Here is a 27,764-nt window from a genome sequence, read left to right on the forward strand (position 1 = left end):
TACCTTTCTTTTCCAGTCCTTACTACAGCATTACAGGAATAGGTACTCTACTTTTTAATACTGCTGTATCTGCAGTATAACTCTCCTCTTTGCTAACTGAAAGCTGCATTCTTTGCTTACAGTGCTTAAGCCCATTAGATCCAGGGAAACTTTCATCTTGAATGAACAGCCACCACCTTTCTTTAGTGCCTCTCATCAACACATCCTCCCTGGTGGCATACCATTACTGTACTTGAGGAAAATGGCGATGGTGAAGGGACAGATTTTGCTTTCCATGCTTGCTGTGAATTCTGGATCTACTGTACAAACGATACACAGGGTCTCCATCACCAAGTTGAGGACCTCTGAGCTGAACTGGGCTGCTAGGTGAATTAAGCCATCAAGGATGCTGGGAAGGAAGGGCTGAAGAACATGAGTACTCTCTGAGACTTTCAGCTGGTCACAATAACTAGAGAGAGACAGATAAGCAATAATTACTCACTAGCAGATGCTTCAATTGATCGGTTTTGTCACTCAATCTCACATGCTACAGCATTTATATGTATAGCTTTATAAAGCTACCTCCAGAGCTTGGTATGTTTTACATCCTTCTGTGGCATACTGTTTAAATGTACCAGTGTCACCATTTCTAGGTTTTCTAACTTATTCTTGCTTTGATCTTTGCTATTTCCTTTCATTCCCCCTAATGCTCTGTTTTGAAGCAAATCACAGTCATAACATTATATCCACATTATTAACATCTTAAGTTAAAAGCTTTTATGATTCTTCGGATTATGGTCACATTCCAAAGATTTTAATATGCATTTCCATTATTCTCTAAATAGTTACTGTGTTTTATCTTTTAAAACATAAAACTTATTTAATAGGTGAATATTTTTAAACTTCCATATTAAAAAAACGTGCTTTTTTTCCTTGTATTTTTAATCCTAAAATAAGATCAATTCATATAAATATTCTATGCACTTACAAAAATGGTGTACTATTTGTAGGGCTTTAAGTATGCTATACAAGTTCTATCATATTACCTGTCATTCAATAACGAATCTTTACCGAGTACTTACTGTGTTCAATGGGAACAACTGTTAACAAAAATATAATGCCTAAGTTTTTGCTTTTGTTTACCTTCAGAGTGGCAAGGATAAAACAAAAATCAATAAAAACACTGTTATGTAGGTTAAAAGAATCTAGCACAGAAACAAGGCCCTCACCAGGCACTCAATAAATGGTTTTACTTAATTTTTTTCTTAAGTATTCTGTAACCATATTATTTGTGTCAGTTGCTGGGTTCACAGGTCCATGTCCACAAAGACCTGTGAAACTGTGGGCTCTGATCTCAGATTTGTCCATAGCCTCTTTGTTTTTTGGTCCATAATATTTTGATTTCCAAAACCACCCTGCTTTGATCTAACTTCCAAAGAAGTGATTTGGCATCTAGCCTTAATCAGCTCTCAATTCTTTAGGTTAGGTTCTGCATCTTTCTCTCCACAGTACTGAGCTGTGCCCTATCCTAGCCATCCACTTCTCAATTCTAAGGGTTCATAGTTACTTTGTCCCTCCGATGAATCTGTAACTGTATGGTCTGGTAGAAATCACAGAGGTTCCATCATCTGGTCAGATCATATTGGATCTTGTATGCCACAATAAGGGAGTAGGGACTTTATTTTGGAAGCCAGCGTTTCTCAAATCTATTTTTTTTTTTTTTTACAAATTACTCCTAACACCAAATTTTCTCCTTAATCTACCCCAAAAGTCTTCAAGAACTGACACAACAGGAAGAGATTATATATTTATCCTGCAGCTTCATGTGCCACCAAGCATACTATGACTTTTTTCTGAGGTGCCTGTATCTCAGAGTTTGAAGAATACAATTGGAGTTATGAAGGGTTTTAATTGCAGAAGCAACAACATCAATTTTCTATTTTGGAAGATCAACTCAGCAGCTAAAACAGTATGAATTGCAGTGGTGTGTGGCCGCAAGTAGAGAGATCAATAATTAGGTCACTACAGTAATTCAGGTAAGACAAGTTGAGAACACAAGTTAAGGTAAGAGCAGTGAGAAAGACCGAGGAAGAGATGAGAGGCTAAGATCTAAATCAAGATCTAAACAGCAGAGATGTAAAATCTCCACCTTTATTAAAACAGGGAATACAAGATCTATCTATATCTTTAAGTACAATATTTGAAGATACAAGGTCTCTACCTTCACTAAGGTAGAAGTAAGGCACTACAGAGAATACAGGAAGGGCAGATTTGGAGGTGGTCAATAGTAAGCTCAGTATTGGATGTACTCATGTTCAGGTTTATAAGCTATCTATGGATATGGATAGAAAGCAGTTAGATATTAATTTGGAGTTAAGAAGAAAGATTGGCATAAATACAATGATTTGAGAAATGTGTCCAAGTATAATTATTTGTCACTCAACATCTTGTTTCAGAAAGGATTTAAGGCAGCTTGCAATAATATACAAACTATGTATTAAATAAATTAAAGGAGGAATAAATTAAAACTGGGGAAAAAGGAGAAAGAAAAGCAAGGGTAGAGTGATGGTCATTAAAAGGTTCCAAGTAACCTTAAGAACAGTTTTAGTGATATGACAAGGACATGAGCCAGATTTCAAGGGCTCGTGAACAGCGAAACAACCAAATAGAGAATTTTGGTTGTGAAGAAAAGAATAGCTAGGATCCCCTCATAATAACAGTTCTTAACCTGGGGCCAGAGATCGGCTTCAAGGGATCCATGTGCCGGTTTGAATGTATTGTGTCCCCCAAATGCCATTATCTTTGTGGTCTTGTGTGGAGCAGAAATTCTGGTGCTGGTTAGATTTGCTTGGAATGTGCCCCACCCAGCTGTGGGAGATGATTCTGATGAGATGTTCCCATGGAGGCATGGCCCCGCCCATTCAGGGTGGGCCTTGATCAGTGGAGCCATATAAATAAGCTGACTCGAGAGAAAAGTAAGTGCAGCTGTGAGTGATGTTTTGAAGAGGAGCAAGCTTGCTAGAGAGGAACGTCCTGGGAGAATGTCATTTTGAAACGAGAACTTTGGAGCAGATGCCAGCCACGTGCCTTCCTAGCTAACAGAGGTTTTCCGGACGCCATTGGCCATCCTCCAGTGAAGGCACCCAATTGCTGATGTGTTACCTTGGACACTTTATGGCCTTAAGACTGTAACTGTGTAGCCAAATAAACCCCCTTTTTATAAAAGCCAATCCATCTCTGGTGTTTTCAGCATTAGCAAACTAAGACAATCCACAAAGTCTTTGACACTATATATAAAATGCTATAAGCATGTATGTGTGTTTGTGTTCATTTCTCTGGCATGCATATCCAGAGCATGTGTTGCCTTTGCAGAGAGAAATGTGCAACCTTTCAAGAAAACCACTGTCCATATGGTCAGACTTAAACATACTTTTTTTTTCAAGTTTCCTCAATTTTTTTTTTTTTCTGATTATAAAAGTAATATAAGCTTGTTGTAAAACAAAACAATCCCCCCCGAGAATCAATGTAAACAATGTATACTTGATAGGCATTGCTAACTGTCTAAACCAACCTGGAAACTAATGTACATGTATTACCCAAAGTGCTTTTACATTCATAGCAGACTCCTCTCATGGCTTGCATTTTGAACATTTCTGCAAAATCACAACACAAAGTGGACAAATCTCTATTACACATTCATAATCTGTTTTTTAATTTATTAAACCCTGGTTCTACCCCTGGTCAATTAATGTATGGTTTCAAATAAGATATAGTTTTATTTTGTCCTTATTTAGCTGGTAATTGCTTTTTCAGTCTAATATTGATGCTTATTACAAAGGGCATTTAAAAAATAAAAAAATAATTAATACATATAAATGAAATCAAGTTTCACAAAGGATAGAGCTGCATAGTCAGTGACCTCTGGCCTTCAAAAAATTGTTAAAATAATATTTATGCCTTAAAAAACAGGTTAGGGCTCTTTCTTCTTGGTCATTCAGAGTGGCCTCAGGGCTTTCTGAAAAGCCACACTTTGTCTCTTAACTAGATGGGAAGGACTGTAAATAAATGACTAGTTGAGCCACTAGCACACTGGCTGTGAAAAAGTGGGAAAAAATAAAACCTCAGGTTTTCTACCTTTGTGAGAAAGGAGTTAACCTAGATGATTCCAGAGTTGAAGTGAATTAAAAGGGAATGAGCTAGCTAAGCCAACTTGAAAGGTGAAATTACTGCCCTCCCCTCTATGTGGGATCAGACACCCAGGGGAGTGAATCTCCCTGGCAACGTGGAATATGACTCCTGGGGAGGAATGTAGACCCAGCATCGTGGGATGGAGAACATCTTGACCAAAAGGGGGATGTGAAAGGAAATGAAATAAGCTTCAGTGGCAGAGAGATTCCAAAACGAGCCGAGAGGTCATTCTGGTGGGCACTCTTACGCACACTTTAGACAACCCTTTTCAGGCTCTAATGAATGGGGGTAGCTGGTGGTAGATACCTGAAACTATCAAACTACAACCCAGAACCCATGAATCTTGAAGACGATTATATCAAAATGTAGCTTATGAGGGGGGACAGTGGGATTGGGAAAGCCATATGGACCACACTCCCCTTTGTCTAGTTTATGGATGGATGAGTAAAAAAATAGGGGAAGGAAACGAACAAACAAACAAACAAACAGACAAAGGCACCCAGTGTTCTTTTTTACTTTAATTGCTCTTTTTCACTTTAATTATTATTGTTATTTTTGTGTGTGTGGTAATGAAGGTGTCGGGGATTGATTTTGGTGATGAACGTACAACTATGTAATGGTACTGTGAACAACTGAATGTACGATTTGTTTTATATGACTGCGTGGTATGTGAATATATCTCCATAAAATGCATATTAAAAAAAAATGAATGAAACCTTGGGGCAAAGTGAATAGGTTATTTTGGAATCTGTATTAATAAAAACATGGAAAACTACATGAAAAAAAAAAAAATGTCTCTGGTATGGTTTCTTTCCCTGTCCTTCTAACATTCATTTCTGAAGATCTTTACCTGAAACTTCTAGGCAACATAGTTTACTGGACAACTGTGGTTTGAGTAATTTTCTCTTAAAATAGTTCTAATCACTATTTGGTGTACTCACCCCCAGATGGCTCTCACAGCAGAAATTCGAACTGATGGGGGTTGTGTCTCATGAAGACCACTAACTGTTGCCTGTAGGAACTGCTGGATCAGTTCAGGGGACATAGCAACAGTGAACCGACTGGCAGCCCACAGTGCCCGGCCCAAGAGGAAAGGAGACACTGGGAGAAAGAGACAGCAATTAGGCGTTGGATGATGAAAATTCCTATTACTTGCCCTGCTTTCTTCTCACCTCCCTTCCTCAACTTGCCACAAGTACCTGGTCAGTGCACAATATATTAACTTATTTGAGAGAACAAATATGATCTTACAAGGTAAAAGTAAATGTGTGACCTATGGTGCAGAATCAATTCCCCAGTTTTACTTTTCATTATTGGCAAAGTAAGTCTTGGAAATCCTTACACTAAAAAGACTTCCCCTCCCTGTTCCCACCCCCAGCTATCATTGTGTCTTCCTTTTTAAATTCTCATTACCTCTTACCTACACAACTAGTTATTCTTCTAAATGCCTTCTCCACTGCCAGTTTCTTCCTACTCTTGGACCACTATTAGAACATGGTAAGTTACAGCTCTGGTCATGTCATTCTTCTATTTAAAATCTGTCAATGAATCCTATAATCCACCAGCTAAAGGCCATTTTTAGTTAGCACTGCATTCAAGGCTTCCTAAAATCAGTCTCTAGCATTACCTACGACTTATGCCCTCTAAATGAACCACACATTTCCAGAAACTTACATCTTATTTGCCATCTCTGTGCTTTATATTATAAGCCAACACATTTACCTCTTCTTGCATTACCTAACTGATCTCTCAGGATGAAGTAATCCTAACATTCTCTTCTCTGTGTAGGTATAACTCTGTCTTTAGCTTTCTCACATTATCTATTTTGTTTGATAATCTAGCCACCAGAGGATTACTTATTGCCTACTATAAGCTGCATGAGGACAGAGACTATATTTATTCAGCCTGACATAGGACCTAACTTGGTTACTTATACAATAAACGTTTAGTTGATAGGAACCATTGAAAAGAACTTCACAAACTGTGCCAGTCAAAAGATTATATAATGTAGAGTAGCACTGCTCAAAGTATGATCCAGGGAGTCCTAGGGGTCCTCAAAATTAAACTATTCTCATAATAACACCAAGATGTTATTAGTCTTTTCCCTCATTCTTCCAAAAGTGTTACAGTGGAGTTTTCCAGAGGTTATAGGATGTGCAACTACATGGCCTGACAGCTAATGGAATGTGTACTTGCATAGCTCATATTTTAAATACTTCTCAGTTTAAATTTCTAAATGTTAAATATTGATACATACAACTCATATAAAAAATCCCTTTGGGATCCTTAATAATTATGACTATCAAGGGGCCCTAAGATCAAAAAGTTTGAGAATGGCTGGTATAGAAAAGCTAATTCTGAAAGGCTTTTAGCTACAGGCAGGGTAACTAATGATACACATGGAGCCTTTCCAGTCTTAACATCAAATTTTCTAAAATCTCCAGGAATTTTTGAAGATTCTTTGCTAGGGCAAACTATAATATATATCTTAATGGGTCCGAGAAACACAAATATGTTCACTCAACACATAACCTGGGAATGCCTATTATGTGTAAGGCATTGTGGAGATACAAAGATGCATAAGACATGATCTCTACTCTCAAAGATCTTACATCCTAGTAGGAGAGAGAAAACATTTTCATCAACTACAATATAATGCAGCATATGATATGTGCAGAGTGAAAGAAGATATTCCAACACATCTGAGCTCTGGAAGTGCTGCCACTTTAATTCTGTGATTCAGAGAATGGAAGCAATGGCCCAAGATATCTTATAACAGATTACCTATGGCTTAAGCTACTCCCAGGGCTATCCTATATAGATGAGCCAAGTAAATGTACTGAGAATTTACCAAAAATTCCAGATGTCCCAGGATAAGTACCCAGAGAGGAAGCCAAAAGAGCATTTTGGAATGGGGGTCTGGCTCTAAGGAGGAGAATAAGTCATGGCATGGACAAAGCAATGTAACATAGAGAGAAAACAATGATTCTTAGCTATTACTTTGCATTGCTGAAGAAATCAGTCTAATGCTAAAGGGATACTTTTATTTATTTATTGTTATTTTTTAAAGCTACCTTTTTAAGGTGAGCAACTAAAAAAGAGATGAGAATGGAACAATTTAAGTATTTAGATACAGGCTAAGAATAAAGTTTGAGAAAAATGACTGGAAATAAACAGGAAAAATGAGCCTGACACAGACACTTGAGGGCATCCTGGACTTTAATAATAATAAGAGCAGAACTCAAGCCAGAGTTCTCAAGGTGTAGCAACTGGATTTGCAATTCATTTAAATGCCAAGAACAGCCAGGATTGCTCATTTGGGAGGAAATGTGAACAGTGTGGAAAAATTATGAACTGAGCAGTATTTGTCTTTTGGCAGGTGAAGCTTGAGTCAAGGTCTCTAGGTTGTTCTTAGATATTCAGATGAGTTCCAGCTCTAAGACGGAAAATTTTTTCACCTCAAAAAATACAAGAAAACCTGGACTTCCTAGTTTAAGAGAACAATGTAACTGAGTTGATGACAGTTCTCAAGATCTTCTAGGACCCTGACATTGTGCTGAAACATACCTGAGAGGTTGAGGTCTGCAAGGATGACATTGGTTAGGAATCCATGCATGTCAAAATGGATCCTGCCATTTTTCACATTGTCAGTGATGATGGACTTCACTGAGCCTAGAGCAAGCATGCATGCCTCATGGATCTTCCACCTATGAAAGGGATACAAAGCTTGGTTAAATAAACTATACTTACCAAAAAGATAAATATTTGAGGGAAGAACATTCAGGAAAGGCCAGTCCAGCATGATCTGACCCATAAAGGCCACTTATCTGCCCTTCCAATCTGAATCTATAGCCAAAAGAAAACAGTGAAATATACTAAAAAAAGATTTTTCTAATTAACAACAAAGCAAAAGTCCATCTCCTTTCAAGGATTTTTAAAACAAAAGCATCTTAACCAATTATTTTAAGAACAGATGATTCAAAGCAAGGATTTACTTGCCTCAGATCTGATGCCTAGAACATGTCCCTAAGTTAAACATCTGCTGCTCACTCCTTACCAGTGCTCAGTGCCACTGTTTTTGGTTTGCTCAGCTTCTTGTAAATGCCGGGTGGCTGCTGCAGCCAGGGCTGCTGCACTCTCATTCTGGAAATCTGTGGCCACAGCCTAGGGAGAGAAAAGTGGGACCAATAAATCCTATTGGTGCAAATTAAACCCATTTTAACTGCAAATTGCTTTCGTTAGGATACTAGCTACCTAAAAGATTCAAGCTCTTCCACATACACATGGAAAACCCTGATTAGTTGTATTAAAAATGTGATCCCAGTTATTTGGGGTCTCTAATGAAATTAAAGTAATAGCTGTATTTTTGTAGTGCCTAGGAATTGTTACAGCTAACCAGTTGCTCCCTTTGGCTCTATTCAGCAGAGTATAAGTGGGCAACAATAGATTCAGTTTTAGATGGCCATGGACTAAAAATATTTATTCTCTTGGAAATGACTGTTGAAAAATAAAGCTAATCTATTAATTGAAATCTAGTGTGATCTTTAACTGGTGCCTTAAAAATACAAAACGATAATGAGAAGTGATTCACCAACAATGAGAACAAACTTCCCACACAAAAGGCAGCAAGTGGCAGCTGCTTCACAGCACTTCAGCCTAGAGAAAACTGATAGGCTCTAGTCAGAGGAGTCAAAGAATACAGGAGTTTGGATGTTCGTCTCTCAGCAAGACTTTTTTTTTTTTTTTTAAGTTTGCCAACCTCTCGTCTGTGCTATAGATTCTTGCTGAAGAGTGGATTAAATGGAAATGCTCCTGATTCAACAGCCCTTACTTATAAGAATACTTTATCCTCCATATAATTCTTTTATCTATATTTACTTGTAAATCAGCACCAGTAGTAATGACTTTGGAATTCCCAAGTCTCAAATTTTGAGATGTCCTCTTCTATCCTCAAAAAAGTCTGAAATAGGTTGCATATGTGATTAGAAAAAAACAAAACAAAACAAAACACGAAAAAACATCTATAGAACTGTACAACACAAACAGGGAACCCTAATGTAAACCATGGACTACAGTTACTAGTACAATTATACTAATATTCTTTCATCAATTATAACAAAGGTACTGTACTAATGCAAAATGTTAATAGGGGAGTATATGGGAACTCTATTTTCTGCATGATTTTTCTATAAACCTGCAACTTCTCTAATTAAAAAAAAAAAAATTCTGACATAAAGCTATCCAACAGCAGTGCTTAGCTTGAGTTAGATATCTAGAAAGAAAAGCTCAAGTTACTGATTAGGCTAATTTGGTTAAAGTACCAAGACAACCCTCTTACCAGCAACAGGTCTTGAGCTGCAATCCTAACAGTATAGGAAAAAGTATCATCATCTTCATCTTCCACAAATTGTTGGGGGTTGGCTGTCCATACCTTAATCTGAAAGGGCAATAATGTTAGGTCTTCGTGAAGCTGCCAGTCTGGTTCATATGTTTCCTCTTTTCATCAACAGATGTGGGAAGATTTCCTCTTTTCATCAACAGATGTGGGAACAAAGCTCTAGCCTCAGAAGTCTTTCTTTTTAATGTTGAGAAGCAAATCCTTTATCAGGGATTTATCAAGCAATGGCAAATGCTCTCAACCAGACACTATTAGAATTTAACAGATTACTCTACTACCTCTCTGCTATTATCAATCAGCCGTTAATCTTTAACAGATCAATTTTCTGAATCTACTAGGTTTGATGAGATATTTACTGTGGAAATTATATTTCAATTCCTGTCCTGTTTTATGGGAGAGGCAATTATCTTATTCTTTAATGCGCTTTCTGCTTTTAATGACTCACCAACCAGGATAATGATCTGATCTCCACATTTCACAACTTAAAGGGAAGGTGTAGGCTCTCCTACACACTAGGGTCTTTGGCTAGCGGTCCCGCAGAGATTTTCCTAAGGTGAAAAATATTTTGAAAGTCCAATTACCTAATATAGAGGTTGATAACCACCCCCAGGAATTTGGCAATTAAACGATATCATTGCTTTCCTAGGACTTCCCTCAAAGTAAGTCTCCTGGTGACTATTTTTAGAAATACTATGTTCACTTGATCTAGACTTTACATTCATTAAGTTGCACTTCCCAAATAAATACAAGCTGGTAATTGTCTCATATTTACCTGCTCCTCAGTGATTTGCATGTACAGGATAATATAGTATATCAACTCAGGCAAGGCTTTCTTCACAGTGCTTTTGAATTTGCTGTTTTCTAGTAGGGTGTGGACAAATTCAAAAATGCTAAAGACAAGATTCTCAAAGCCTAGGACTTCACCTACAGGAAATGCACAAGAGAAGTCGTTAATGACAAAAAAAGTAAAAGGAAAGTAACTGTAAATTAATGAATATTTAAAGTACTTGTTAATTTTTATTCCCAAGGCATTGGTAGAGGGGGCTAGGGAGTAAAAGAAATAGAACTTTGAGGTAATTAAATATTCTTTGTTTCAAGTAAAAGAACCAGCAGCACTGAATGTATTTTCTAGCATGTCTGTTTTTTTTTTTTTAATCTGACTTACCTAAAAATATTAAAACAGAAATAAAAGTATCATCATCTGGGACCTCAAAATTAAACTAGACAAAATGCCAGAAGTAGGCTGGCTTAGATAGCCTTTAAGGTGTCTCTTCCAAGTCAGAAATTCTATGATATTATGAGATTTATGCAAATAACTATGAGGACTAGATGAAAGACTTTCAATTTCTCATTTACCCATGGATGTCCTACACTTGAATATAATGTTTACCACATTTAATACATTGAAAGGAAACTCAATTAGAAAACTCCCCTAAGGGAGTGAAGCCTCTAAGTTAATGCTTTTTTCTGTCTCTGGCTCCTTTTTCTTTTCTTAATTCCCTGTTCCCACTGTTCATGTCTGTTAAGATCAGATAAACTACATACCATCAGAATCCACAGGATCTTCTACTTCCTCTGTGTAATTTACTTCGGTCCTCACATAAGTATGATGAAGAGTAAAGAAACAAAATTTGGAGACTGCTTTACATATACTTTATAAGGGAATGTTAAACATTCCAATAATAAGAACAGATCCCTTAAAAAACCCATTAAAAAAAGTGGGACCTCAGGAATGCAAGACCCAATGCTAGATTCCCAACCATGGGTGGTAGCAGGTCCCTTAAGCTTTCAGGAAAGGATATAAAGCTGCACTCTCAGTTAGGGTGTTCCAAACAATTGGCAGAATCTGTTGCATGGAGGAAACCATGTGCTTTGGGAAGTTTTTCACCAAAGCTGTCACTGCCTGAGAAATTTAAGAGAACATGACCCAAGAGTTACAAGTGATGCAGAAGAAATCAATGATTTTAGACAATCTTCTCAAACTCCAAATACTTCACCAGTAGTAAATGTTTACCTTTAGGACCTCCATCTTAAACCCACTGTCAGATGTGGGGCCATCCGGTATCTGGAGGGCCTGAACAAAGGCCTCTGTGAACTGCTGCACCACAGGAAAGATCAGGACTTTGGCTGCACCCTGATAACAGAAACCAAAGGCAATGCTGGACATTCCTCTAATCAATGGCTTCAATGTACTTATCAAACGTTGACATTCAAGGTATCTAAAGAGCTCTCCCGGGTCAGGTTCCAACTACAAGGACATAGCTGTAGAGTCACTGGAGTTGTTAACTCAAGATTTCATGTGTCCTTATCTAACACTTATAGTTCTTCACCACAACTCTCTTAGAAGCTATTATGTAAGACCAACTTTTCAAAACCACTTCTGAATGACAGAGATTGGTGCTTTATAACTAGCTTTGTTTCATACAAGAAGGCCATAAAAGAGAAGGAAATTTCTGAATGATGACTAATATGAAAATCAGCATAGGAAAAAGTGTCAGAAGAAACAGGGCTCAAACAAAAGGAAACTAGGCTATATACAAATGTAACATTTAATCAAAATGTTAAATCTACTACCCACAACAATGGTGAGTATGCTTTCTGGTCCTACTGTCATGAAATGAGTCACTGCTATGCCTGCAAAGACTTTCGAGCATGACATCTATTATTTACCCAAAGGCTCACTTACCTTTTCCAGTTCCTCCATGTTACAGATCATATGGGCACAAGTGGTAAAAATCTCTACAGCTCGGGAGCGGGTTCGAATACCATACACCTGGATAAAGGTTATAGCATAGCCATGAGATCAGGGTGTATGTGTGTATGTGTGTGTATTTGTGTTTCTACGACTAGAGGTAAAACTATGACTACTCAATCTTCACATGGGACTGGATCCTCTAGAGAGATGGAAATAATCATCCATTCATGTCCAGCAGATAGCCTTCTTCTGTAGTTCAAAGAATGAAAGGCAAAAGGATAAAAGCTGTTAGAACTTATTAGGATTAACCTTATATACATATACCTGTAGGCTGATTTGATTAAAAATATCAGGCTGGGTACTGCTTGAAATCCCAACATGGCCAATGTATTTCTTTTAAAATGCAAAGACTCTTGGTTGGGAGTGGGGAGAGGTAGTAGGGGGGTTAAAACATGACCTATCAGGTATTCATATGTTATTCTGAATGAGTTACCATTCATACACACATGAATCGAACATATATACAGTATATTAAGGGTCAATTATGTGCAACACTGTGATAGACTGCTTCCACATAGCTAGCTGAAGTGAGCAAGCTTAGGTGAGATGCTCAACAACACGCCAGAGGTAGCATAAAGGCACTGGGTATTTAAGGGTAATGGGATGCCAGGAAGTACAAGATATGCAAAGAAATACTTCAACCTTTTACCACAGGCTTACCCTTGTAGTTATGAGTGAAAAGTCCTGAGACTAATGCAGATTCAATAATTCTGTCTGCAGATATGGACATCAGCAACAAAATTAATGGCCCCTCAGTTAAGATGTGAAGTCTGACCAGAGTCTGAGCAGCCCATATTTGCTGTGTGATCTTGGGGCTGAGATTTCATACCTCGGCCATGGTGAAGATCTTATACATCTCTGGAAGAATGACAGGAGCAACAAGTGGCATCTGTGTGTCTGTCACTTCTCGAGTAAATTCTATAAAAAAAAAAAGGTAGCATTATAAGAATACTCCTTTATATAGACAGTAAGCGAAAATTTCTCAAACTGCTTCTAGGTATCAGTTCCCAAACAGACAGCATGCAGGTAAAGATAACTGGCCTGGTGGTCTTATCCTGGGGAAGGAAAAGAAGCAAAAGTTACAGATTATTTTTTAGAAGGAAAAAGACAACAATTTGCAGAAAAAGGAAAATGTATGAGATTAAGAAAGAAAACCTTGATATAAATATTGAAAGAAGATATGTAATGGAACTCCACAAAAGCCCTTACAAGGCCAACTTGGGGAAAATTCTGTATTAATCAAGTTCATACCCTTCTGTCAGCATTCAGGACTCCTACGTTTGGTTCTGTTTCCAATACTCTCACTTGGCAAGTTGTTTTGATGCAAATGAAAAAACACAGACAGGAATTTCTACATGGACGTGGCATAAAGCAGCCTATTCGTGGAATGGGACTTCAAGGTGAAGGAAATATGGCTCACACCTTTCCCTTCATTTCCCCCTAAAGACACAAGGCACTGAGACAGCATGAAGGACTCTGGATCTCATGTTACTAAGAGGTGAAACACAAACTCTTGAGTTCCAATAACTGTACTTCTGTTCACTCTAATGCTTTTCCTGGCTCTTCCACATTATCACTATCAAAATGGACCTAATTAATTGGGATATTTTTAAAGAGGATAGACAGCTAGAAATGCAAATTGGCAATTTCAAGGTTGATACAACCCACAAATCTCGGGAAGTATCAACCCCCACAAGTCAAAAAAGGCTCAAACATTCAAGACTGAGTCTTCTATACTAGGCTGGGGTATAAAATTCTGAGCTTTGTTGGTGAGTGCTTCTGTTTTATTAAGAATTCCAAGGAAGATAGCAGAAATAAGTACGATGAACAGTATATTAATGATAAACAAGTTTTACAAAAAATGTAGTCTAACTTAATGCTACTATTAATGTACTTAACTGCATTTTTAAAAAACTTTCCTATAATCATTCCTGGTAGTCTGAATTTATTGACACTTTACAGGAAGTCTAAAATAAGTTTTCTGAAGTCACCCAGTAATTCAGAAAAAGATTGGAACACCAGCAACACCTCAGTCTCCTGAAGAAAAGGTTGTAGTTTATGGATCGAATATTTCAATCCTTAGCTGCTGTGTTTACATTTCCTGCACACCAAGGGCCTTAGTGACTTCTTTATAAACAGATAAGTCTAATCGGAAGTCCCATTAAAGGGAGATGGGGCAGTATCTTAAAATCCTTAAAGAGAACCCTAATGGGCTCCTGTTTACACACCAATGTCCTACTGCCTTCATGCATGCTGGAGTCTGTGTTGTGAGTGTACAGTTCACCCTCATTTTTTTTTTTTTTGAAATAAATTCAAAGTTATAGGAACAATTGCAAAAACAATACTAACCCCATACAAAGAATTCCATCATACCCTAACCCCCTCCCCCGAAAGCTCAATCCACCAACTTTAACATGCCGTCACATCGCTATTTCTTTCCCTCCCTATCTATCATCCATCATCTATTGCTCTGTCTTCTGAACATATGAGAGCTAGCTGCACACATCCTTGAACATACACTATAATTCACGTATACACTTCCCATGAACAAGAACATTCTTTTATGCAATCCATTAAGCGCAGCTAAAAGTACAAGAGATTCAACAATGATACAAAGCTTACATTCTCTATTTCCTTTACCTTATGTCTCAACTGTGTCCCTTTGAGCCACCCGTCCTCTATCCTCTAATTCCATCCAAGTTCATCCTTGGCATTCAATTGTCATCTATTTAGACTGTCTTTTTTTTTTTTTCTTCAGTTGTGGAAACATATATACAGCCTAACTCTTCCCGTTCCACCCCCTCCCTAGCCTTCCATTAGTGGGATTAATCACATTTAGAATGTTGTAATGCTCTTTCCCATCCATTACTAGAAATTTCCCTTCACCTCAAACAGCAACTCCACACTCATTTCTTATTTCCCCATTGCCCCTTCCCCCATTTCTCTTAACCCATATTCTACTTTTCATCTCTATGGTTATATTCTCTGATATTTTCTTTGTGTTTGCTGTAGGGGTTAAAATTAACCTATTAAATCCATATCAATCTTGTTTTTCTTTGATACCACCTTCACTTCAATAGGACACATAAACTATGTTCCTATACTCCTCCATTCCCCCACCTTTATATAGTTGTCTAAAATTACATATTTTACATTGAGTTCAAAACCACTGATCTGTCATTAGTTTGTATAATTTATATCATGTAGGAAGTAAATAGAGGAGTTACAGTTAAAAAATTATTGACTTCTATTTGTATTCCATTGTGGTTGGAGAATGTGCTTTGAGTATATTCAGTTTTTTTAAATTTCTTGAGGCTTGTTTTATGTCCCAGCTTATGGTCCCTTCTGGAGAAAGATCCGTGATCACTAGAGAAAAATGAGTGTCCTGGTGCTTTGGGATATAAGGTACTAAATATGTCTGTTAAAATTCTCTATATCTCCTTCTCCTTTCTGTTATTTCTCTGTTGGTAGGGCTCCCTTTAGAATCTGAAGTAGGGCAGGTCTTTTATTGGCAAAGTCTCTCAGCATTTGTTTGTCTGTGAAAAATTCAAGCTCTCCCTCAAATCTGAAGGAGAGTTTTGCTGGATAAAGTATTCTTGGTTGGAAATTTTTCTCTCTCAGAGTTTTAAATATGTCATGCCACTGCCTTCTCACCTCCATGGTGGCTGCTGAGTAGTCACTACTTAGTCTTATGTTGTTTCCTTTGTATGTGGTGAATTGCTTTTCTCTTGCTGCTTTCAGAACTTGCTCCTTCTCTTCCATGTTTGACAGTGTGATCAGAATATGTCTTGGAGTGGGTTTATTTGGATTTACTCTATTTGGAGTTTGCTGGGCATTTATGCTTTGTGTATTTATAATGTGTAGAAGGTTGGGGAAGTTTTCCCCAACAATTTCTTTGAATACTCTTTCTAGACCTTAACCCTTCTCTTCCCCTTCTGGGACACCAATGAGTCTTAAGTTTGGACGTTTTATTGTATCTATTGTATCCCTGAGATCCATTTCAAATTTTTTGATTTTTTTCTCCATTCTTTCTTTTGTTCTTTCATTTTCTGTTCTGTGGACTTCTAGGACACTGAGACGTTGTTCAGCTTCCTCTAGTCTTGTATTGTGAATATCCAGTCTTTTTAATTCGGCCAACAGTTTCTTTTATTTCCATAAGATCTTCTATTTTTTTTATTTACTCTTGCAATGTCTTCTTTATGTTCTTCTAGGGTCTTCTTTATGTCGCTTATATCCTGGGCCATGGTCTTCTTGATGTCCTTTAAATCCTTTGCCATGTTTTCGTTCCTCGAATGTAGTTCTTTGATTAATTCTGCGAGGTATTTTGTCTCTTCTGATAACTTGATTTGTGTGTTTGGAGTTGGATTCTCCACATCGTCTGGTTTTATCATATGCATTGAGATTTTCTGTTGTTTTTGGCCTCTTGGCATTTGCTCTGCTTGACAGGGTTCCTTCAAGATGTACAAAAAAACCTATCTAATTTTTCAGAAACACAGTTTGGTGACGTACACTTTCTCTAACTAACCAGCAGATGGTGTCTGTGAGTCACCTATACCTCTCAAGTCAGTTCACCTTGTCACCGCGGTGTGTGGGGAAATGATTCTTGTGGGTTCCAGCCGGAGAACTCAGTCTGGGTGTGTTGCTGGAGCCATCCGCCCTGAATGCGGGGTGCTTGTATGGGTGGCCAGGGAGGAAGGACAGCCTCAATATTCAAATCCCCCCGGTTCCCAGAGATTCAAGGCCGCCGCAAGAGTCCAAGCCTTCATTTCATTTCAGCCCCAGCTCCTCTCTCTTGCTGTCCCACAAACCACTGGACTTGGTGTAGACTCCCTGGGTTCTCCGAGCGGGTCCCCCCACCCAGCCGCGATCCTCCAGGACCTCTGCCGAGGGAATGCCGTGCTACGTCACCAGTGCATGCTGTCCCTCAAGGGAAGCCCCGGGCTGCCAGACCATGCTGGAGTGCTTTCAGCCTGATGCAAAAATGGCCGACCAGGGTGTCTCCACACTCCCCTCCTCAAACAGTTCCTCCTTCCCAGCTCCGGGACAACTGGTGGGGCTCTCGGCTGTGGGCACAGCCCTGGGCAGGAGTTTATCCAGCCCTCCGGGGGACCAGCTGCTATCTGCAGGGTTTCTTTCTGCTTCCGGCTCTCCCCTCCGTCCCCCGGGTCCCAAGGGTATCTGCAGCAGGCTATCTTCCAGGCCAGACACCGAGAGGCCGGCCCAGCCCCCTCTTGCTGTGTTTTACTGCGTGGTTCCCACAATCACAGCTGGAGCCACTCCTGGGTTGTTTTTTTTTTTTTAAAAGAGCCCATCGGTCTCCAGATGCCAAACCCTGGCTTCCCCAGTTCGCCGTGTGACTGCTGGACTTCCAGCCAGCTTACTCACTCGTTTCAGAATGCAGACTCCCGGTTTCACCAAGTATACACCCCCTGGGAACTAGCAGATCTCGTTCAGCTGACACATCACTGTAACCGGTATTCTGGGTCACTCTCTGGTCCTTATCTAGTATTTTTCATGGAGGTGTTCCTTTAGCCTGTCTCACCTAGCCGCCATCTTAGTTTCTCCCCCAGTTCGCCCTCATTTGAAAATATTTGGAGCAGCTATTTGGGAATGGAGGTTGGCCACTGTCCACTCCATGTCTGTTCACTCCATTATAAAATGATACAAATGTCCCCAACAGTTCTTTTCCTGTGGTTGACAGAAAAGTGATTTCACTGAACACTAATTTCCTTAGTCAAGCAAAATGAGTGCCTTCAGCATCTCAATCAGGATAAATGTGCAACTACCTTTTTTCTTCATGGTTGTCAAAGAGGAGTTGAACTTTGTGTTAGAAGACTTAGAATTGGCTTACTTTCCTTGGTAGAAAACATCTTCATGGCACCATGAAGCTATAAGTAAAGAATCCCAGAAGGCCAATTTGATGGAAAGGAGTCTGTGAAGTCATCCGAATAATGAGAGGGGAGGGAAATTAGCAGGGAAGTGAAAACCTGAACAAGGAAAGTCTTGATCTTTTTGGTAATTCTGCTCTGTACCGGAGTTAAAAACTGAAGCTTTGTCACAAATAATGAATCACTAAGAAGATAGCAGGTAGCTCATAAAGATAGCTGGAGCATGGGAAGAGGGAGTTTTGAAACAAAAGGAGAGGAAAGGTTTGCTTTTGGACATAGAATTCATATTACCTACCAGTAGTGTCACTAAGACTAGAAGAATTGGGTCTAGATGCTAAATTGAGTAAACTGAGATTCAAAAATAGTAGAACTAACATTCACAACCAGGTAAGAATACATTTCAGGTAATAAAATTAGCAGGTCATAGAGAAACATATAAGAAATGGGTGAAACTCCCATAAACCTATATTAACAGAGAGGAAAGATGATTTTTAAAAGATAAGTACAAGATGGCAAGGATTCCTTGGGGCAAAGTAGAGTAGTGACTTCATAAAGGGGGACAGAAAGCAGGGCAGAACCTGCAAAACCTTGGGAAACTCAGGCCATAATAAGTGATATATGAAGGCAGATTCTGGGAGAGATTAACAGATTATCAGGTTTAGAAGAGAGATCCACCAAATCACCTTGAACTAAAAGTTCCAGTATTTTTATCAACTTCTCAGAACACAGAGGAAGAAAAGATACTGAAGACTGCATATTCTTTAAGCTGGCCAAATAAAGGTCAGGATTATATATCTACGCTATCTTCTTTCTTATAGTTCTACAAAATTCCATTTGACTATTTCTAACCTTGCCTTGCTTAAACTATGTAGAAAAATAAATACATAATGAAGATAATCACAATGGCTCAAGTTTACTGAGTACTTATCACATGTCAGCTATTGTGCTAAACACTTTACAAAGATTAGCTTATTTAAACTACCAAAAGCCTCTCTGAGGCAGGTACTATTATTATCTTAATTTTACATATAAGGAAACTCAGGTTCAAAGAGGCTAATGTAACTTGGGTCAAGGTAAAGCCAGAATGTGAACCCAAAATCTGAGTGCTTAAGTGGTAAGGTTTGGTAGTAAAAGCAATACTATACTATACCAACTCAATTCTCTAGATAAGGCCAATGGAACTGGAGGATAGATGTGGAGATAAAAACTAGGAGGGGCAGTTAAGAATTTTGCTTCCTACTGGTCTGGACCATTCTATCACATAGCTTCTTGTAAGTACTCCTATTACTTGGGATCCAAGAACCACTACCAGGGAAAAGGTTCTAGTACCTGTCAGCACTCGCATGGCTCCATGGACTGCATTTAAGTCTCCGCTCACCAACATCTCCATGAGCAGGTTGAAGAGTTGGGGCCAGGCTTCTGGCCAGTCCCAGTGGGCAATGGCTGACACTGCATAGGCCACGCTGGAGCGCACCTTGCTTATTGATTCTCTCAACCCGTTGGGCAACAGCTCCCGGATAACAATTTTTGCCTGTAGGGGAGATAAGCCCACTTGCCATCAGACTAGGTTTTAAGCTACTGGCAGAGACCAGTCCAGTTTATATGTTGTAAAAACAATGTGCATAGGTATTGCTTAACTACAGAAAGCTCCTATACATAAATGTGACAATAATTCATTTAGCGCATTCTTCTGTGATCCCTATCCTTATACTGTCCATTATAGTAGCCACTGGCCCATGTTACCAATTATATTTAATAAAAATTAAATAAAATTAGAAACTCAGTTCTCTAGTTGCACTAGTCACATTTTAAGTACTTACTAGCCATATTTGGCTAGAGCTATTGTATTAGACAGCACAGATATAGAACATTTCCATAACTGGAGAAAGTACCAATGGGTAAGTGCTGTTCTAGACCTTATACCTCAAAATTTCTTGGGTCCTCAGGATAGAGGCATAGCACTGTGTTAAAAAGAAACAATATTTCATTTAATTTTCAAACAAACCTTTGACGTTGGCATTTTAATTCTAACTTTAGGGATTTAGCATACTGAGGCTTAGAAGTTAAAACACTTCCAATATTTTATAGCAGAAGTGGAATGTGAACACAGGCCAGTTGGTACTCGAGCTCTCTTCTATGCCCACAATACCAGCTACCAATCTCCTTTTCTATCTAGTCTTTTGACTGCCCCATGTTGTCAAAGAACACAGATAGCCTAATCTCTTAAAAGGCCCCTTTAATCTCTGAAGGTAGACTAATCAAGTGACTCTCCTTACCCTTTCTGTAGTTTCAGGAGGCCTAAACTTCTCTGACTGTGCACACCAGTGAGTCTCCACATATTGCTTCAAAATGACTGATGCCAGCTGTGAGGAGAAAAAGCCACACAGTGTAGCAAGAAAAAGAATTTCTTCACACATAAAACCCATATACAAGACCTGACATAGTTGAAAAAAACCTTAATCTGGTACAAAATCCCAGTTTATTTGTAAGTTGGCCTTATTCTTCCTCTTTCCCATGAGAAAGTTTCATTACTGAGTAAAGGGAAATTACTTATAAATTGGGCCAATGAGTGTGGACTTACCTGACGGATTGCCAATGCCCCCTGGGGATCTACGGTCAGCTCTGCCAAGTGAACACCAAATTCTGGAAGAAAAAATTTCCTAGTAAGTCTAAGAGCACCCAGAAAAGCCATGGCAATTTACTGAGCTCTAAACCTGATGCCAACAAAAAAGATTTCAGAAAGAAGCTTGATCCATTGCTTCTAAAAGTACTGATATCTAACTAAGATTGATTGCTCCAAATAAGAAAAGCAGGTTGGGCTGGAGTGCGTGACTTCTTATAATGAACAGTTCCAGCATCCTCTCCTTTTCCCCAATCACTGCATAGCACCTTCCAGCCATTTCTCCCTACAAGATGTCAACAGTCTCCTCTTAGATCAATGAGTGTGGTATCTAACTGAAAACTAGTACTATCGTAACCCTAAGGAAAACTTAAAAAGGTGGGATTTCAGGAGTTACTCAGATATACTACCAGATATGAGATGATTAAGTCTTAAGAAAAGCTAGATTCAACAAGCTTAGTCCTAAAAATACAAGTGTTCTAAGTGAACAGTTCCCAGTAAGTAATGGAAATAGAAATCTTGAAAAGCATAGCGAGAGGCTGTGTCTAATTTACACTTGCAAAGGAGACAATTAATAATTGTAAAACTATTTCTACAAATACTGTTTTATAGAAAGAGGAAAAAGGACACAAGACCAACATCATAATTTCCACATCACACTTTCTAGAGATGCACTGTCCAATACGGTAGCCACTAGCTATAAATGGCTATTGAATATCTGAAATGTGGTACAGATGTGCTATAATTGTAAAATACATACTTGATTTCAAATTTAGCAAGAAAAACGTTGTAAAATATCATAATAGTTTTTATATTGATGACATATTGAAATGACAGTGTTTTACACATCTCAGGTTAAATGAATACAACATTAAAAATACTTTCACCTGCTACTAGAAAATTTAGAATTTCTTATGACTCACACTGTATTTTCTATTGCACAGCACTGTCTAGAAAGTGAACAGAACTTTTCAGGCTTGCACAGCTTTGGTAGGTGAGCAAGGTTAGAGCATGCTCATCGCTCCCATTTGGAGGGTGCCATAGATCAGTGTGGTTAAGATCTTGGACTCTGAAATTGGGCAAATTTAGGTTCAAATTCTGAAGCTACCCTGTCTGACCTTAGGCAAATTACTTATCCTTTGTAAACCTGTTTCCTCATTTGCAAAATAAGGACAACGGTATCTATATATCAAGCAATTATGTGAGGACTGCATAATATACATGTAAAGTGTCTAGCACAACATCCAGCACATAGTAAAAACTTCAAGAAAAAAAATTAATGACTGTGCTATTACTATTTTTGTTGCCTAGCATGAATACATTGTTTGGCTTTTCTATCTATGCAGCTAAAGTTACTTTCCATGGAAAGTTCTAACTCTCATAATTGGATTTCAATGGAATGGCCACCCAGAGGGTATTTATGCCACAGAAAAGCTTAATTTCAAAAAGTGTTGCTGTATGCAATGTTTCCTTTTCTAGGCTTGTCAAAGTTACCAGGTTAAACACTACTGAAAATGATCTATGCCCATATTTTCTTAAACATTTTATTTTGAAATAATCTTTAGACTTACAGAAAAGATGAAAAATAGTACATAAGAGCTCATGGATATCCTTCACCCATGATTCCTTGATGTTAACAACTTACATAGCAGTGGTTCAATTAGGAAAACCAGGAAATTAACACTGGTACAATACTATCAACTAAATCACAGACTTGATTAGAATTTTACCAGTTTTTTTCCTTACTGTCCTTTTTCTGTTTCAGGATGCTATCCAGGACCCCACATAGCATTTAGTTGTTATGTCTCCTTAGGTTTCCTCCATTGTGTGACAGGTCCTCATTCTTTCCTTGTCTTTCATGATCATGACATTTTTGATGAGCACTGAGCAGTTAATTTGTAGAATGTGCTTCAGTTTGGGTTTGACTGAAAATTTCTCATAATTAGATTGAGGCCATGCATTTTTGGCAGGAATACCAAAGAAGTCATGCTGTGTCCCTCTCAGTATGTCATATAAGGGAGTATATAAATTGATAAATTTCATTACTGGTAATGTTAACCTTGATCATTTGGTAAGATAGGGTCTGATGGGTTTCTTCACTGTCAAGGTCCTTGTTTTTCCCTTTGTAATTGATAAAAACCTTGGGGGAGAAAATTTGAGACTGTGCTAATATCTCATTTTTCTTTAAACTTTTACCTATTAGCAGCCATCTGTGGATCCTGCCTGCAACAATTATTACTGTGTTGTCTACTGGTTTGCATTTCCTTTATTCTCTTTACATTTATTAATTGTAATTCTGTAAGGAAGAACTGTCCCATTTTTATTTAACGATTTATTCAATTATTTATTCATAACACTATGGAATCATGAATATTTATGTTATTCTATAGGTTTTAATCCAATACCACCATAATTTGGTTGCCAAAATTGTTCCACCTTTGGCCACTGGAACTTATTCCAGTTGGCTCCTCTATACTTCCAGTATGCTCCTATCCTTTTTCAAGCATTTTCTTTTATATTTCACACAATGTTCTATATGCTTATCTTGTATTTTCCCTGTCCAAGCCCTGGAATCAATCATTTCACCAAGGAGCCTTTCTTCTTTTATTAGAGAATGTATTTTGAAAACAAAGATCTGGGTGCTAGGTGTACTCCCCGCTACTGGGCCCTCTCAATGAACAGAGCTAGGAAAGAAATATATGCAAACTAACCTATACCTACACACACACACACACCTATCTATTTATCTATATGTATATGCATCATCATCATCATCCTGATGCCTCAGATGTCAATCTAATTCCTCATGGTTAGTTCTACTCTCCCCCCTTTCCTTATTTGTAACTTCTTTCTCTGACAGTGATAAACCTGGCTCTCATTATCTAAATAAATTTACTTATTTGTTCAATCTTAATATATACATAAAGTGATTACAAAACTATTAACCCATGCCCTGTGAGACACAGTTACAGTAACTAGAGTACAATTTTTGTGTAGCTTTTTTTGACATTAGCCTTATAGTATGTAGTAAAATACTATACAAACTTACTGAGGTTAGTTGTTCTCTTCCCCATCACTTCAGTAGGTCATGTTATTTATTTGTAATAGAGTTATATTTATTTGTTACTATTTACACTCCATTTTGAGTTCCCACCACATTGTCTGATTTTAATTACTTATTTTGGAGGGTTGTGTGAAACATAACTATAATTCTTAGAGTAAAGCTAAACAAAAGACATACTGCGGTAAATGTCCTGTTGAGAAGTGTCCTGCTGTCTTTCCTTCCTCATTCCCATTAACTTGTTTCCATCACCCCCTTTCCTTCCACCTTCTGCCCCCCCCCCCCCTCCATGTGGGTAACTAATCTCTTCACTTTTTGGCTTATCCTTCATGTATTCTGCACAAATGAGCAGACACATGTATATTTTCTTCTATCTGCCCCCCCACACTTTTTTTTTTTTTTTTAACATGAAGAGTAGTATATTATACATATTCTTTTGCACTCTGCTTTTTCCAGTAAACACTGTATCTTGGAAATCATTCCAAATCAGTTCATAGTAATCCCTCTCTCTCTTTTTTTTTTTTAATAGCTGCATAACATACCATTGTGTGGTGTACCATAATTTATTCAACCACTCTTCTATGTATGGGCAGTTAGGTTGCTTCCAATATTTTGCTTTTATAAACAATGTTGCAATAAAATAACCTTATTTGTATGTATTTTCATATTGTTCAAGATGTATTTTCAGGGTAGATTCCCAGAAGTGGGATTGTTGGGTCATAAATCACATGTAAATCATATGTAGTCTTGTTAGGTATGGCCAAACCACCCCCCTGAAGGATTGTACCAATTTGTATTTCCCTCAGCAATGAGTGTCTGTTTTTTCCACAGCTTCACTAACAGAATGTGTTACCATGGTTTTAAATTTTGCCAGTCTGGTAGTTGAGAAATGCTATCTTTCTAATCATGAGCAAGTTTAAACATTTTTGTACATGTGAGGCTGTTTTCATGCCTTTTTTGGGGGTGGGGTGGGGTGGGGCAAATTGTCTGTCCATGTCTCCCTTACCCCATTTTTCTATTGGGTTTTGTTTCTTTGTTCTTAAAACTTTAAGACTTCTTTATATATTAAGTATTTTATCCTTTTGTCTGTGGTATATATTGTGAAAAACGTCTCCAATTTTGTCAGATGTCTTTTGACTTCTTATATGGTGATTTTTGTCACACAATTAAAAACTTTTAGGCAGTCAAATTTATCCCTCTTTTCTTTTTATTTCCTCTGGATTCTGAGTCATAGCTAGAAAGCCTTTCCCTATACTGAAATTAAAGAGAAATTCACTCATATTTTCTTCTAACACTTATATCTAATTTTACTTTTTTCCAAATGGTTACCCAATTGTTCTAGCACCATTTATTCAAAAGTCCATTTTTACTCCAGTGATTTGAAATGTCACTTTTATCATATACTTGGGTGTATTTCTGGACTTTCTATTCTACTCCACTGTTCCATTTCTCTATTCATGTGCAGTGCCACACTGTTTAACTATATAGAGAGGCTTTATGTAATGTTTTAATGTCTGGTAGAACTAGTCTCTTTTCCTAGTTTTCTTTTTTTAGTGTTTTTGGGGCTATTCTTCTCTGCTTGCTTTTCCATATGAACTTTAGAATCAACTTGCCTAACATCTATAATGCTGAGTTGTTCTATTAAAGACGAGAGTATGTCCGTTTGTTCAAATCAACTTAAAAATTTTTCAGGAATGTTTAAAAGTTTTCCTGGAAAAGGTTTTTGCACATTTCTTGTTAATTTTATTCCTGTTTTTAATTTTTTTGTTGCTACTGTAAATGGTTTCTTTCAAACCATTACAAACTCAAACTTTTTATTATTTGTCATATATGAAGGCTATTGAGTTTTATATTTTAATTTTATGTCCTGTTACTTTACTGTTTGAGATTCTTACTACATTCTTATTACACCCCTATTTTAAGCTGCAGTTTTTGATATATTCCTATGGAACCTATTATTTCACTCAGGAAAGTAGAGAAATTTTTGCAAGACTATTGCAAAAGAAGTCACATTCTTTTAAAAACATTTACTAAATGATTAGTAATCACAAGTAAAAACCTGAAATCTGCAGAATTACCCCTAAAGATACTGAAATCCATTCTAATTCCCAGATTAGTTTACCTACTTCAAACAACTACATTTTTAACATTGATAACTCTATAAAACCCATTTGTGAGAACGGAAGAAACAACTGTTTCCTACAAAGTAAAGATAATGGAATCAACTTTCAGAGCTGACTCTAAAACACAGATGAGTCAGATATAATTTGGGAAGACCTCTTGGATCCCAATGTTCAAGTTTTACAGAAAAAAAAACAACTCTAAAATGCACATGAGAAATTCATTTATAGAAGGAGAAAGGAAAAAATGAACTTGCAAGGGCATCTATACTTTCTTTTGACTTCAGATACCTAGTGTGATAATGGATGCTAACTTCATGGTTTCAAGTGTGCTTAGAATGTCACTGTATAACCAGGCTTTGCCACCCTGGACATAGCCAACCAATTCTGGAGTACCTCATGTGACTTCCTTCAGAGTGATCTATAAGTGTATTCATAAATTACCTGGGCCATAGAGTATTTTCTTTTAAGGTACTATTCAAATAATTTCTATGGGTTTTAATGTTACTAGCAAGGGCACAATTTTTGTCACTAAAGGAACATAGTAAGATGAGCTCAATATAAACAAAATCTTCAATCACACAGTGTGAAAAAGAAACCTGAAGAATAAAATGAGACTTTTTGAGAGGGGCTGAAACTTGAATTGAAACTATAAAGCTTAAACAAATCTGAACAATTATCCTTCCAACAAAAGTACTGATACTCTCACAGTTGTAGGGTAATACTGAGGCTCACGGAAAGGAAAAGCAACCACACATTTTCCCTCAGACAACACCAGCGCAAACAGAAGAGTCATTAGAGTATGAAGATCAGGCAAACTTGACACATGGGTCGTGCCACAGTTTTGGGGTACAGAGGAGCAGTTCTCATTAAACTGAGAACTTCAAGTTCACACTTTTCAGAGAAAAGCTTCCCATGAACACATTTTTCCATAACTATTTTTCCATAACTAGCTCTCTGGTGAGGATCATAATAGCTGGAAGCACTGCATTCTAATACAACCATAAATTAATCGTATCTAGTAATATATCAAAGATTATACCCCAATTTCTACTAACCACCTTGTTTCACACATCACTGAGATTGTAAGGGATGGTAAGAATGAGATCAACAGAAGATTCTGACCCATCTAGGACCCAGAAATCTAAATCAAGCACTGGATCTGAACTTACAACAAACACTGTAAGACGGATTTTCCCTGAAAGTTTATTTCCTCCACAAAGGCAAGAAGCTTAAAAATCCAAGTATCCTCAATCTATGCTCAAAAGTCTTTATGGGAAAGAAAATCTTTGAAGAATATCATTATCATTAACTAAAAACATGGATGACAGAACAGATTTTCTTCTCTACAGGCTCCTAGACTTTCAAAAATGGTGAACTGACAATGATCAACTCTGGTTTGGAAACCCCAAAATCTCAAAGAGATAGGCTTATCTGAATTAGGTTATAAGGGAATATAATAATTATTATTTTATTTTTTCCAATTCACATATCTCATGAGAAATGCAGGGATGTCACTGTAGAAGAATTTCATACCCGTAAACTTTGGTTTACCTAAAGCTATATGAATAATTGTTTCCTAGAAGCAATAGAGGTGGTGTGGCACTGATGGTAAACTCTGTGCTATCAAACTAATGCACAGAAGAAAAACCCAGAAAAACATACTAAAGTTCTTTGACTTCTTTTAAATCTGATACAGTTGCTCCTATCATTTCTGACTCCTGTGAAACAGTAAAATGGCAAAAACCCTATTTA

At 37.7% G+C, this 27,764-nt stretch overlaps 1 protein-coding gene across 5 annotated transcripts in view; it reads right to left on the reverse strand.

Annotated features, from left to right (window-relative positions):
• The window catches only part of IPO9 (importin 9), a 45,101-nt gene that overhangs the window by 12,165 nt on the left and 5,172 nt on the right, over positions 1-27,764 (reverse strand). For 4 of the 5 annotated variants that reach the window (XM_037825051.1, XM_037825050.1, XM_037825049.1 and 1 more), the window contains exons 2-15: positions 20,790-20,851; positions 20,485-20,571; positions 19,538-19,739; positions 13,150-13,238; positions 12,252-12,338; positions 11,580-11,699; positions 11,368-11,468; positions 11,111-11,169; positions 10,338-10,489; positions 9,506-9,604; positions 8,225-8,331; positions 7,735-7,874; positions 5,109-5,268; positions 222-448 (exon numbers count right to left, since the gene is read on the reverse strand). In XM_037825051.1, coding sequence (XP_037680979.1) covers positions 222-448; positions 5,109-5,268; positions 7,735-7,874; positions 8,225-8,331; positions 9,506-9,604; positions 10,338-10,489; positions 11,111-11,169; positions 11,368-11,468; positions 11,580-11,699; positions 12,252-12,338; positions 13,150-13,238; positions 19,538-19,739; positions 20,485-20,571; positions 20,790-20,851 — 1,692 coding nt within the window. Of the gene's footprint in view, positions 1-221; positions 449-5,108; positions 5,269-7,734; positions 7,875-8,224; positions 8,332-9,505; positions 9,605-10,337; positions 10,490-11,110; positions 11,170-11,367; positions 11,469-11,579; positions 11,700-12,251; positions 12,339-13,149; positions 13,239-19,537; positions 19,740-20,484; positions 20,572-20,789; positions 20,852-27,764 lie in introns of those variants that run through there. The other variant, XM_037825052.1, reaches the window with a different exon arrangement.

Source organism: Choloepus didactylus, chromosome 2 (assembly GCF_015220235.1).
Source record: "Choloepus didactylus isolate mChoDid1 chromosome 2, mChoDid1.pri, whole genome shotgun sequence".
NCBI lineage: Eukaryota > Metazoa > Chordata > Mammalia > Pilosa > Megalonychidae > Choloepus > Choloepus didactylus.